This window comes from Haliaeetus leucocephalus, unplaced genomic scaffold (assembly GCF_000737465.1).
Source record: "Haliaeetus leucocephalus isolate CR32 unplaced genomic scaffold, Haliaeetus_leucocephalus-4.0 Scaffold795, whole genome shotgun sequence".
Taxonomy (NCBI): domain Eukaryota; kingdom Metazoa; phylum Chordata; class Aves; order Accipitriformes; family Accipitridae; genus Haliaeetus; species Haliaeetus leucocephalus.
This window is the reverse complement of record NW_010973231.1, coordinates 4,105,580-4,118,193: the sequence shown is the minus strand read 5'-3', so window position 1 is coordinate 4,118,193 and position 12,614 is coordinate 4,105,580. Positions and strand designations below refer to the sequence as shown.

The 12,614-nt window shown below is 38.1% G+C and overlaps 1 protein-coding gene across 3 annotated transcripts in view; it reads left to right on the top strand.

Annotated features, from left to right (window-relative positions):
- Positions 1–920: 920 nt before the first annotated feature.
- WWC3 (WWC family member 3) overlaps positions 921–12,614 on the top strand; it is a 64,572-nt gene continuing 52,878 nt past the window's right edge. For all 3 annotated transcript variants that reach the window (XM_010581585.1, XM_010581584.1, XM_010581583.1), the window contains exons 1-4: positions 921–1,027; positions 5,830–6,033; positions 9,097–9,173; positions 11,681–11,760. In XM_010581585.1, the coding sequence (XP_010579887.1) occupies positions 1,012–1,027; positions 5,830–6,033; positions 9,097–9,173; positions 11,681–11,760 (377 nt within the window). In that variant the 5' untranslated portion in view covers positions 921–1,011. The remainder of the gene's footprint in view (positions 1,028–5,829; positions 6,034–9,096; positions 9,174–11,680; positions 11,761–12,614) is intronic.

The window sequence follows — 12,614 nt, the reverse complement described above, 5'->3', positions numbered from 1 at the left end:
ATTTTGTGGCAGCTTTTAGAGGAAAACATTATTTTAGGGGTTAAGTAATGATGAAAACGATGATTTGGGAAATAGATGCGATTCCACTGAATGTTAAGGATTTTTTATTTACATCATTGTTCATCCTAGTTTTTTTTATATACCTTGATGTTCCAGAACAGTGTTAGTTTAGAGTCTTTCTCTAGAATTTGTAACCCAGTATCTTCAACGTTCCTGTCAATAAATTGAAAATCGAAATAGCTGTTTTGGCTTTCTATAACCTACTGGCCTATCAAGATTTTGCCTAGCAAGGGGTGTGATATTTTAAGCTGCTAGATAGTAATGCTGTTACTTATTAGTTACTATGTCTGCTCTAATGGCTTTGGAATTCTTTGGAGACATTTGTTTGTCTCTGTTCGTTTTGAGAGAGCAGAATTACTTTGGATGGGTCTGGACCAAGAGATTATCATTAGTAGTTGGAAATGTATAATTGAAAAGAGGAGAAATCTGGTTTATAGTGCTTTCTTAAAATTTGATTTCATTTTTTTTAAGGATAAACAATTATACTGCTTTGACACCTTAAAGAAGTTAAAGCCTATAAAGCTTCTAGTAATTTTTAGCATCAGTGAACTCCAGCTTCAGGTTTGTGTTCTTTGCAATATGGGAGAAAAACTGGCAGGACTGCATGCCATTGTAATTAAACTGTTAAACATAGCAACTTGAAGGGAGAAGCTTGTCTTACCTGTTTGGGGAGTATCTGTCAGCATATTTAAATGAAATTTTATTTTGAAACTGTATGTTTGTAATTAGCACATTCCTCAGCAGCATAACTAGTTTGTGATCAAATGATGGAGGTATCTTCAAAATGTGTAATAACATTCATTGCACTGTAAACTCTGCACCTTTTGTATTTATTTGTGTTATTTTTATTTTTGCAGGATTACAAAGCCATTGACATTTGCTGACTGTGTCGGTGATGAGCTTCCTTTAGGATGGGAAACTGTTTACGATCAACAGATTGGAGTTTATTATATGGACCACATAAATCGTGAGTAGATGTATGATTATTTTGAGAAATCCTAGCAAGCTGATGTTAACTGGTGGCACTAGCTTTGTTTCCGATGGCATTTATGCACCTCATGCTACAGTGAGAAAATGCATGCAAGTAATTTCTTGCAGTATCTGTTTTCTTTCTTTCAAATGGGGGCACAATCCTTCTTCCATTTGTAAAGAATTTTACAAATTATGATCGAGTTAGAGTGTATAAAACTCTTTTGTTTTGCTTTGTCATACTGTGGAGTATCAGTAATTTTGTTGTTGCTTTTTGTCACATGTCAGTTAAGATTTTCGTCCTATACTCTTGTATTTCCTCTTTTTCTAGTCAACCGTAGTTCACTCTCCTATATTGAAAAGCAAAATACATTCTGAAGGTGCTGATTTTTAATTAGAAGCACAATGTAATACAATATTCTCATCCTCTCTTAAGCAATGTATGTTTTATGCTTTAATACAGTACAAAGTGCTATCAAAAAGACAACAGATGTCCCTTTTGGAAACTAAGATGGAGAAATTTCCAATGTTTTCCCCTTTGGACTATTGCTGAGCTTTCTATTGCCACTGTCTGGCACATTTGCCAGTTCTACTTTTAAAAAAAAGTCTTATCTTTACAGCTTTGTACTGCTGCTGCTGTTACTGTTGTGCTGCTATCATTAAGCTTCTTATCGCCAATGAGTGAATGCTTTCAATATTGTGGCAATTGGCGGTTGGTGGGGAGGGAGAAGAGAAGGTGGTAGTTATATGGGCTATCACAGCAATGGTAAATAGTATAATCTGCAAAAACAACCTCAATACTATCTACTTAAAATCTAGTCAATTAAAAAATAAAAGTGTAGAAATAGAGTTTGGCTTCCTGCCATCATTGGAATTACTTGTGTATTGTGGTTTCACAATTACTTATTTAAATAAAATCCCAACAGAATAACAAATGTTCCCATGATATTGTTTGACCAACATGGGTACTTATATGTTGTGAAATTAACAAAGATTGCAAATTAAATAATAAGCTTTAAAGAGCTGTTAATGCACCGATCATAAAGATAGGTAGCCAAGACAATTGAAAGGCAATAAATACAGACTGTTAGGTAATTCTTACAATAACTCTGTTTAAAAGAAGTAGTAGCTTAATGATGATTGCTCTTTAAACTGTCATGGTAACTTTAGTTAATGTTGAAGTTTAAGACAAAGTGAGGTTTACATCGGAGTACAGTAATGGAGTACACTTGCACCAACATATGTACGTGTGCGTGAATGCACATATTAGTAAAAGTACAAATGAGGATATTGGCAATTTTCTTTTTTTCTTGAACTTTGTAGAAGGCTTTAGGAGTCCCTATAGGTAGTGAGTAGAACATGAACTCCCATTGCAATGCTGCAACTAAAAAAGCTACTAAAGCATCCTACTGGTAGGCATCTTTGATAGGAATAACAATCACCATCGCATGCAAAAGAAATCACTCCCTTTTGCTTTTCAGACTTTGTTATTAGTGGCTTTACCACAAACATCAAGTTTGAACTTACAGAAAGGATATTAATCATTGTAGGCATGTCAGATCTGGCTCGCGTGTTTTTTCTGTGCAGTTGAGAGCAAAAACTGTAGAAGAGAGTCTTTGCAGAGAGAAGTTGAATTCCTAAATGCTCAATGGGAAGGCCCAGAAAGAGAAGAAACTAATCATATTGGGAATTAAGTAAAGGTAATATATAAACAGAAGGATGGAAACATTATAGGGCCAGTACTGAACTGAGGGAAAGGAATCATTCTGCAATTAACAAGGTTGCAAAATTTGTCTCTTTCATGATAACTAATTACTTGCAGCCCACAGATATTATCCTAAATGGTAATTCAACCGTCACAGCAAAATGGGTTTGTCACCCTTAGGCTAATACAGCGCTTGCATATACAAGCGAGATTTATATTCAGAGGGAAGACAAGAGTTGATATTATAGCTGGATAATCATTATTCAAATTATTGGTAGGATACTCGGTCCAATTTTAAACTGTGGATAACAAAGGTACCAATCAAGACTGCATTAACCTCCTTTGTAGAAGTGAGAACTAATGAGTAGACAATCGTGTGTCATGAGATGGTGTCAGGCAAGTGGCAGAGATGGTGTAGGAACTGAAGAAAAATTTTTCTGAAATGACTCCCTTACATTGTATTCTGAACTATGTCTAAAATACTTGGAATGGCAACTTCCACATCAAAACATTCCGACTGCCTTTTGTGGCTGACCAGGTTAAATGCTTTATACAGCATTGGAGTTCTGTGTTAATTGACAAAACAGTTAGAAGTGCTTTGGTTTCAAGATATATTGTGAGAAAACGCAAGGGATAATTCAAAGAGAGTCTTTCTAGCATTATGCTTACCAGGGACCTCTCATGCTTTATGCACCATCTCAAGCTTTTTGCCCTTCCACCTTTTAAAAGAAAACAGTAATACATCTGATTTTTCCAAGCCTCTTGCTATGTTTGTTTACCCAAAAAGTAATAAAAAGATTTCTAGGCAATAACTTTCCATTTATATTGAAAAACTCCGGGAACAGAGGAATCTTCTGTAAATCTCAATGGTGCTTCCAACCCTGATCTCCATCTTGTTCTCTAAATTCAGTACTTTGTTGACACCCTTACTAAGCTGCTCTTGGCTCTTGTCCAACCATTGCTTAAAAACCTTGGCGGCTGCCAGCCGCAGAATTCCTTTCCCTCCTCCTCAGAGTCTTGGGAGCCTTTGAAGTCTCCTTTAACCAGTTGGGCATTCCCCAGTGAGAGAATAATATATTCTCTGCGTTTGTCTGGGGCTGTTCTTGAATTACTGTAGTGGGGATTTTGGGGTGGTGGGGTGTTTTGTTTTGTTTTAATTGGTTATAGAGAAATTAAGAAAGTGAATTTTATCATACAATGTAGCTTTAGTTGTGTTGTTACATGGCAAACTTGTGTAGAAATCCAGGGCAAAGGGAAGCCTCTGTACTTTATAAAACAGAAGAGAATGTTACTACTGTACTGAAGAAGTTTTCTGCCTCAGAAGAACGCTGCTAGCTTTTGAGAAAGCTTCTGAAACAATTTGGTAAGAGATGCAGTGTCCTGTAGTATAAGACCTCAGAAAATTAATGTGTGATACAACATAACATTTTAGCCATGGCTGTTTATTGAGATTAGAACGATTAATTTCCTATTAAAAAAGAGACACTTACTAGGATCCACCTTTTCTGTCTTATAAATATTTATTAATTTCTGCATAGTTTCCATAGGGGATTAGCAGTTTTAGGAATATTAAATTTGCACAGATTTCAGGAATACTTACGGACAGATGAGATAGCACTGCAAATTACCATGCTGTCAGTAAAGGATGGGCTGCAATGTGAACTCTGTTTGCTTCTGCTTGCCCTACGTGCAGAGAAGGATTTATGGAGACTGGAACAAGCCACAGCACATCCTGTCCTGGGCTGCAGAGGTAGTCTGGGGGCATTGGAGCCAGAAGGTGCTGCTGGGAATCGAGGTTCCCTGGGAAGTGGGGAGAAATTGCACAACTACAGGGACAGTCTTTATATTCTTGCAATGTGAGGAGTTGTGGGGAGAGAAATGTTACAGCTGTTGCGAGAAAAGCTTATTAGAAACCTAATATACAAATCTGTTGGAAGTACTGTTCATAGATGAGCTTCGTGGTTTTGTTTATGTACTTTTCAGATGGCTCTCAAATGGTAGAGCTGCTAGCATGACCCTGACACCATTGGAGTTCTTAATGTGTTGGGCTAAATCTTTTATATAAGTTTCTTGTTTCAACACTGACACCAATATACTGACTTACATACACAAGATAATACAAAACATAACTGGCTTTCATCTCTTGTCAGAAACAAAGTTTGGAAAAAATGACCAGGTGTTTACCTCCTGACTGTGCTGCAGGTTCTGTCATTGCTTTGAACACTGACATTGCATCTGCAGCAACTTTTTACTGGTAGAGCCTCAATCATCAGAAATTAACATTCACTTAAACACAAGACTTTACATGGACATCCTCATGTAAAACATATTTGCTAGCTTGAGCATCACCACAAAAAGAAAACAAATGAACCAATAATTTTTTAGGTTTTTAATGTATGTGTCCTCCTCCAGTGTCTTTGCAACTGCAAAGATACTGTTGCATGGTAATAACTTTGAAAATCCATATATATGGGAAAGAGTTTGTACTGGAAACCTATTTTTTATTGTGTTTGAATACGAACTGTTCTAAATCCTGGAAAGGGAAAGCATGAGAGTGCTGTTTCTTAAGATCAAAAAAGAACCGTTTTAAATGCTTTTATGGATTTGAGATTAAAATGCTAACTTCTGTTGAATGACCTTATTCTCCTTAGTTACACAGGTGTAGTCACTGACCTTTCAGGACTTATACTTGTAAAGTTGTATGTAGTATCTCTAAGGTTGTTCCAACCGTTTATAGAGTTATGGGTTAACCATTGAGATACCTTTCACGCTCCTACATGGTTCTGGGGTTTTAGGTAGTTCTCAGAATTTTGAAGTTGGCTACGAGGGAAAGTTAGAGCCAAAACACTGTTTTCTTTGGGTTTACTCTAATTTGTAAAGAAAAGAATCAAATTTAAATGCCTTTTATATTTGGAAGGGCTTTCCCTGTTCTTCCACTCTGTGTCCTTACTACTTCTTGTCCAGGCTGGAGTGATTTTGAGCAATGTAGTGTTAGGTGTGCTAGTTGAGAACAGACCTTAAAATAATTTGTACTTTGTAGGCTGAAGTGTCTTACAATTTATTCTTTTTTTGTTTTTTTATGCTTTTCTCCTCAGAGCTCACACAAATCGAGGACCCAAGGGAGCAATGGAGAAGGGAGCAGGAACGCATGCTAAAGGAATATTTAATAGTTGCCCAGGAGGCACTCAATGCCAAGAAAGAGATTTACCAAGTAAAGCAGCAGCGTTTTGAACTAGCCCAAGAAGAATACCAACAATTGCACAAAATGTGTGAGGATGACAGCCGTTCTTATGCCAGCTGTGAGTTTACTAGTCTTTTCTTGATTTACCCACCTGCCTCTCACAACATGTGGCGTAAGAAATAGTGTGAAGTGCTTCCATCGTCTGGTTCTCCTCTGAATGAAGATCCTGACTACAGAAGTGAGGCACTATCGTTTAACTGCTATTCAGGGACTTCCATTTCCTGTTAGGTCTATTAGAATATGCCTTTTTAACATTAAACAGGGATATGTTCCCGCTAGCATCTCTAACCATCTTGGAGCCAGCTGTAGTGATGCTTCATGCAAGGTAACAAAGACAAGACTGAATGTTGCTGGACCAGCCACCTACTTGCACTCCTAAATTCATATATTATTTTACCCTCGACATGGGAGGGAACCATCATCTTAGGGGAAGGCTTCTGAGAATCCATGGTCGCTTTATCGATTTCTGTAAAGAGTTAGGGATGAGGTGTTGTGATCAAGAGTATCTCTGACCATGAAGTAGGAAGCAGTGTTTAATTAGTGCACCTTGTTCTTGAATGCCAGTCCCTGATCCTAATGCTGGTGGTGTAGGTCATAGACCCTTGATTTCCTGCCCTTTTCATTCTTCAGATGTCTCTGGTAGCTTGGAGTAGATTATACACTTTTTTTGAAACCTGAAGTTGTTGCACCACTGTCATGGCTGTTGGCTGGTGCAACAGGAAAAGGTGTCTTTGCTGAAGAGTCAGTCTAGTTCAAAGAAGTGTATCAGATGGATATACCCACCAGCCACGTGGAAATGTAGTGGAGTTTCACTGCGCTGCTGGCTTTTCAGTGGCTGCTGTGTGTACAGCGATTGTTTAACTGCAGGATTTGCTGGTAAATGCCAAGTATGGGAAGATCTGCTTAGCCCTTTCTGAAAATGTTCAAGAAACCTGGCTGGAGGGGGCGGTTAAAGCAGGCATCTGGATAGAAGCGTTTAGCTACTCATCCAGTGGTATTTATTGATCCAAGGTAATTCATATGTATGCCAAAATCCTGAATAGAAGATGTTTTCTAGGGCTGAGGTGTCCCAGATGGTCTTGACCAAGTGTTCTTTCACTGTTGAAGTGGGATTATCTCATCTTTTTGCTTAGTTTTAAATATATGTATTCGGTGATTTAGTTTGTGACATAACTGAACAGCTGTGACTAGTCTTATTTCTTCCTGTTATGTTCAAGTTTCTTAAGAATTATTAAGAAAGGTTAAATTTTTTTCTTATTGAGAAAAAGAAATTTTAAAAAAGAAATTATTGTTTAAAGAGTGTTTAACTACTGTTTAAAGACTTGGAATAGGGTAAAAGATAGTGTCATCAGTATTTATTTAGATTATAAAATCAAAATACACATTTATTACAATACTTTTCTAGGAGCTTGGGCTTTTTGTTTTGAAAATTTGCAGTAGTTCTGTGGGATATTTTGTTGAATTACTTCAGGTGAATATTCAGAAAGAAACTTCTGTTGAAGATAATATACTAGAAAAATATAACCTGTTTTTCATATTTTTAAAGCTCTTGGAAACAGCAACAAAATGTGACTGAAAATGACAAAATTGGGGCTTATCTGTAGCATGAATGCAAATGCTATGTCCATTGACTTTTATGTTTCTCAGTCTTCTGATAGGTTTGGGGTTTTTTTAGGTATATCTGGAATTGATAGTCAGATACTGTAAAATCATTTAATGAAACCTTTCACTTGTTTTGAGGTGAAAAAATAATTTTCTACAGATATGTTAATATTTTATATTGGTTTAAGATCATATGCATCTGTTTTGAGAAAATGGGATGGACTGATTAGTCAGATGATATATTTACCAAAAAAAATTAAAAATCCCTTTGGGGATTAATCATGCTGTCAGCTCAGATTCCCCAAGGCTTCTCCACTTGTGTTTTCTTAATTCAGCTCCTCCACTCCATTCTGGGATGGATGCTTCTCCATTTATTTTACCGAAATCTTAGGCTCCTGATTCGAGTGCAATTAGATGGCCAAAGTTGGGTGCTTATATTGCAAATATTCCTGCCTCCACCATCACTTGTTTCAGTCTGTTGTGTTAAAAGAACTAAAACTTCACAAACTGTTTTCCTCCTTTTTGTTTGTGGGTGCTGCCATTGACTCAGTGTCGTGTGCTCATGAGTGGGAGGTGGTGTGAGCTCAGCGGTTGTGGGTTGGCAGGGAGGTGCCCATGCAGCAGTTCTGTGACTCAGTTGTGATCAGCACTGTTTTAAAAAAAAAAAAAAAATCCATAGAAAATCCTGGATTTAGAGAATTAATCCAGGCATGACTACTCATTTTGGCAAGTTCCTGCATGCTTGACATGACCTTGGCGTTGCAGTATTCTTTCGAGAGTTGAAAGGCTCAGTGCAACGCAGACACGAATATGGGTTTTAAAGCAGCAGCCTTCAGCTCTACAAAAGGATGGTAGGTCTAACAGCACAACCCCATCCACTCACATACCAGGCCTTTTGCAGGGGGCCAGTGCTGCTGTGAATGGCTCACTCGATAAATCATGGTTGGTCTTGCCTAGCCTATCCTCTAGGACCTTTACTTCATCTGCCTAGGATTTATTTAGCTTGTAATGCCACAGCTTGAAATCATTGCCTGACTCTAGATACACTGTGTTAAGATCTCACTTGCCAGAGATTGATCTCTATGTCGGTTCCCTACACTGTTGCTTTAGGAGGCAACTTCTCTCTGTAGCTGATTGAATTTTATTCTGACAATAGTTTTGTTACTTTAGTCTCTAACATACTCTCAGTTCAACATACGTAGGAAGCAATTAGCAATTGTTAATGTTGCACAAATTGCTTGCATCAGTAAATGCCACCCTCCTGTCATGGAAGCTAGTTGCTTTTAGGCAATATGCAGTGCTACTATATACAATTTTTGTTGTTGTTGAGGACAAAAAAAAATTCAGGCAGGCCAAAGGTAATTCTTCATTTGTACTTTAGTACAGAGGGTTATTTTAAAACCTAGTGACTTGTAACACAAAGAATGAATGCTATGGTCTATTAAATAGTGCCACATCTTAACAAGCATATTAAAGAAGAAAAAAAAATAATGTAAAATGCTGTTTTCCATCTGTTTAGCATTCTCTGGATTTTCAACTAATACCAAATATGACCCATATCAGATTAAAGCAGAAATAGCCAGCCGTCGTGACAGAGTGAGTAATCTTTTTTCATTTTGTAAAAATATGAATTGGGCATGGGGAAGGGAGGAGGACTATGTGTTTTACTTTAGCATTTACACTGGATGTTGCATGCATTTTTGGAAATATAATATTATAAATTGCTTTTCTACTCTGAACTATTGTTCTATGAAAATGAGTCTATATTTACTGCATTTCAGTGACTTGCAAAGTAATACTTTTTCCATGTTACAAGCGTAAAGATTTTTGTCACGGATGTCAGAGGCAAAGTCAGCCAGGCTTTCAGAAATCGCTTTCCATGTGCAAACTGTCACAAGTAGTAAATACTCTGCAGCCAAATTCTTTCTTGATTAAGTGCAGTTAAAACACACTGTCTTCATATTTTCCCATTTACCCATTTTCAATGGGGTTCCATGGATGTCACTGAACTCTAGATTTAGCCATTTGTTTGGAAACCTGTTCACAATTCAGTAGACATGTTGGCCAAATAGAACTTTTCAGCTGATGTGGCCAGAGGTCCTCTGTGAGGGGAGGGGAGTTCAAGCATTCTGACAGTGATAGGCAGTTCTGTAATAAAAATGTTCCATTTTTAGATTTTATTTTTTTTAAACTAGAGTCATGCTTTTGGTACTGTCTTTGCTGAAGGAAGAATAGTTGACTTCTTTGATTTCTCCCACGCTGTTTTAGCAAAGAGTTGAAGTCTGCACGTTGGTTTCTAGCAAATTGATATAGCAGTCATAAACAATTACAAAAAGCAGTTTATAATATTAAGCTCTAGAACCTATTTCTAAATTACATGTTTCTTTTTATTAAAGGATAAAATGGGGTTTAGCATGCCAGGCATTCAGCTCACAAAATAAATAAAAAATACTTATCTTTGCAGGATAGTGTTCCATTTTTGTTGTAGTGACCACTTTTCACATGAGTGCCTCTGAAAATAAATCCCGTTCACCACCCTTCAAAGGCATTTATTCTATCTGTATATGTTTACTACGTGCTGACTAGTGTTTGCTTGTTTCACATACTCTAAGTGTCAGCATATTCTAAAGGAGAAAATAAGCCTTATTTATTTAAATAATATTTAAAGAAAAGAAACAAGGTCTCCACTTATATGACTATTTCTCTCTGTTCCTGCACCTTAAAACATAATGATCTCCTAAGTCCATAGGATAACCTGTTCCAACTGAGTGTGTCCATAGGCATTGAGTTGTTTCAGGTAATAGAATAAAATATGCACTTATAAAGTGTTTGCGTACATGATACTAGTGATGCATTTTTTCATTTTACTTTTGGCAAGCGTTGAAAGAGTTGGTGAGGGTACAGGAGTGTTTGGGGGGCTGGTGTGATGGGTTTTGAGGAAAGGGCAAGAACACATGGGGAAGGGGGGGGCCACAGAGGATGGTGAGACTCTAGCAGTCGTGGTTTGCATCCCTGGAACTGCTGTGAAGCCCCTTGCTCTTGGAGCAGAGCTGACAAAATTAATCTGTGCCTGGTTATGTAGGAATTTTTTTAAACTTTTTTTTAAAAAACTTTTTCTTTCTCTGTTCTTCTACTCTTTTTTAAAACTCACATTTCCTTACTCTCTTTTCCTTACTCTTTTTCTAGTAATGGTTTTGTCATTTATTGATGTACATGTGAAAGTCAAGAGCACTCCGGGTAAATTTTAGAAAAGGTACCAAGTTTGATAGCTTGAGGAGAGAGAGCTTTTTTCTGCCATCCCTGCCCCTCTTTGGGCTCTCAGTTCAGTCTCACACCTCACCACCACACACTGAAGCGCCTCCATTCCCCCCGTTTGTCTGCAGTCCCTTGCATCCTCCTCTTCCTGTTGCCCTCAGTTACCTGTCAGCTTTGGAGGGCAAGAAGCTATTTCTTTGCAGATCATTCTTGGTGCTGATGGTGCTCTTGTAACGTCTGCCCAACCTACTCAGGTAGCCGTTTTCATAAAACCACAAAAATGTGTTTTTGGAGACATCACTGCTTTGTCACTTTTGATTTGTGCTCACTAGTTGGATCAAGGTAATTGGCGGGGGGGATTGAGAGGGCAGGACAATATGAAAATACTGTAGAAAATCAGGCTGCCATTTTTGGGAGAGAGACCAGTTCTGTTGCCAGTGATTTTGTTTTCCCAGATTGAAAAATTAGCAGCATTGAATGTTCAGTCTGTTTTTGAAGTTGACTAAAGAGTTGAAGACAGTTGAGAGGCGTCTGTCTGCTACAAGGGGAAAAGAAGAATCATATGGATTGAAACTTGCTAGCTGTTAGCATAAGCTAACTAATGGAATAGATGAGGAAATAGATACTTTGAAAGCTGAATGTTGTGACTGCTATTAGACTGGGTCTTAGATATTTCAGAAAGTCTTCTGTTATTTTAATGCAAATTTTAAAGCAAAAAAAGAAGGGAACTTAGATTATCACTTCCCATTTTTTAAAGTAACTTAAGATTTTGTATTTGAAAAACAATTATTTTTATTATGAAAGTTTCTGTTACATATTATTACTTTAAATTATCTTGTTATATTCAGCTTTCTAGGCTAAAACGAGAATTGGCACAGATGAAGCAGGAGCTGCAATATAAGGAAAAAGGAGTGGAAACTCTGCAAGAGTAAGTTAATAGTTTGTGGGAGGATCTTTTTTTTTTCTTTATTCGCCTTGGAATGAATTTCTTAGAAAAGCATTGCCAAAAAAAAGAAAAAAAAGTTGAAACCTCTTAATTGCTTTGCTTCAGAGTTTCTGCTATGATAGTGATGCTGGGTGAGAACAGTGTGAAATGATGGAAGAAGGGTTGGACAGAATTGGTTGGAGTGGTGATTTCATAGATCCACATGCAAAAACAGTTTTATAGGCCCTGTTCTTTAACTCTTCTGAAGATGTTGTCGAGGTGGAATTAGATTTTTAAAATATTTTCCAAACGTTTTCTGGACATACCCAGTGCCTGGAGCACAGCCCAAAGCACCACGCAGTGGAGTAGTTTTCCTGTGAAGAGTACCGAGGCTTTCTGGCTGGGCACGGTACTTCTCCTGGGGGGGAGGCTGGACACCACAACACTACTTCTTCCTTTTACCTTACGGTCAGGCTGTCTCATTCTGCACGGCATAGCTGATTTGTGCATGTACTGCAAATCTGATGGTCTGTGAGACTTTGGGTTTTGTTGCATGTCTGCAGAATGAGCGCATGTCAATGCGACTCCTTGTCTCCTCCCTGTGCGGAAAGGTAGCTTGGGGCAATTTGCTACCGCCCCCGGGGCTATTAGGCAGCCGGTGCTCTGTTTCTTTTGCGCTCAGTGGTGGGAAAGGTTGTGACCTGTTGTGGTGACCCTCTCCCTGCCACTCTTCCCGCAGGCCATCAGATGGGAACTGAGTGACTTCCATCTGTGCGCCGCTTAGTCACCTACATGCGTAGCACGTATGCAGGATGCCCGGTGGGGTAGGGAGAGAGGTTGCCAGGCCATGGAGAAGA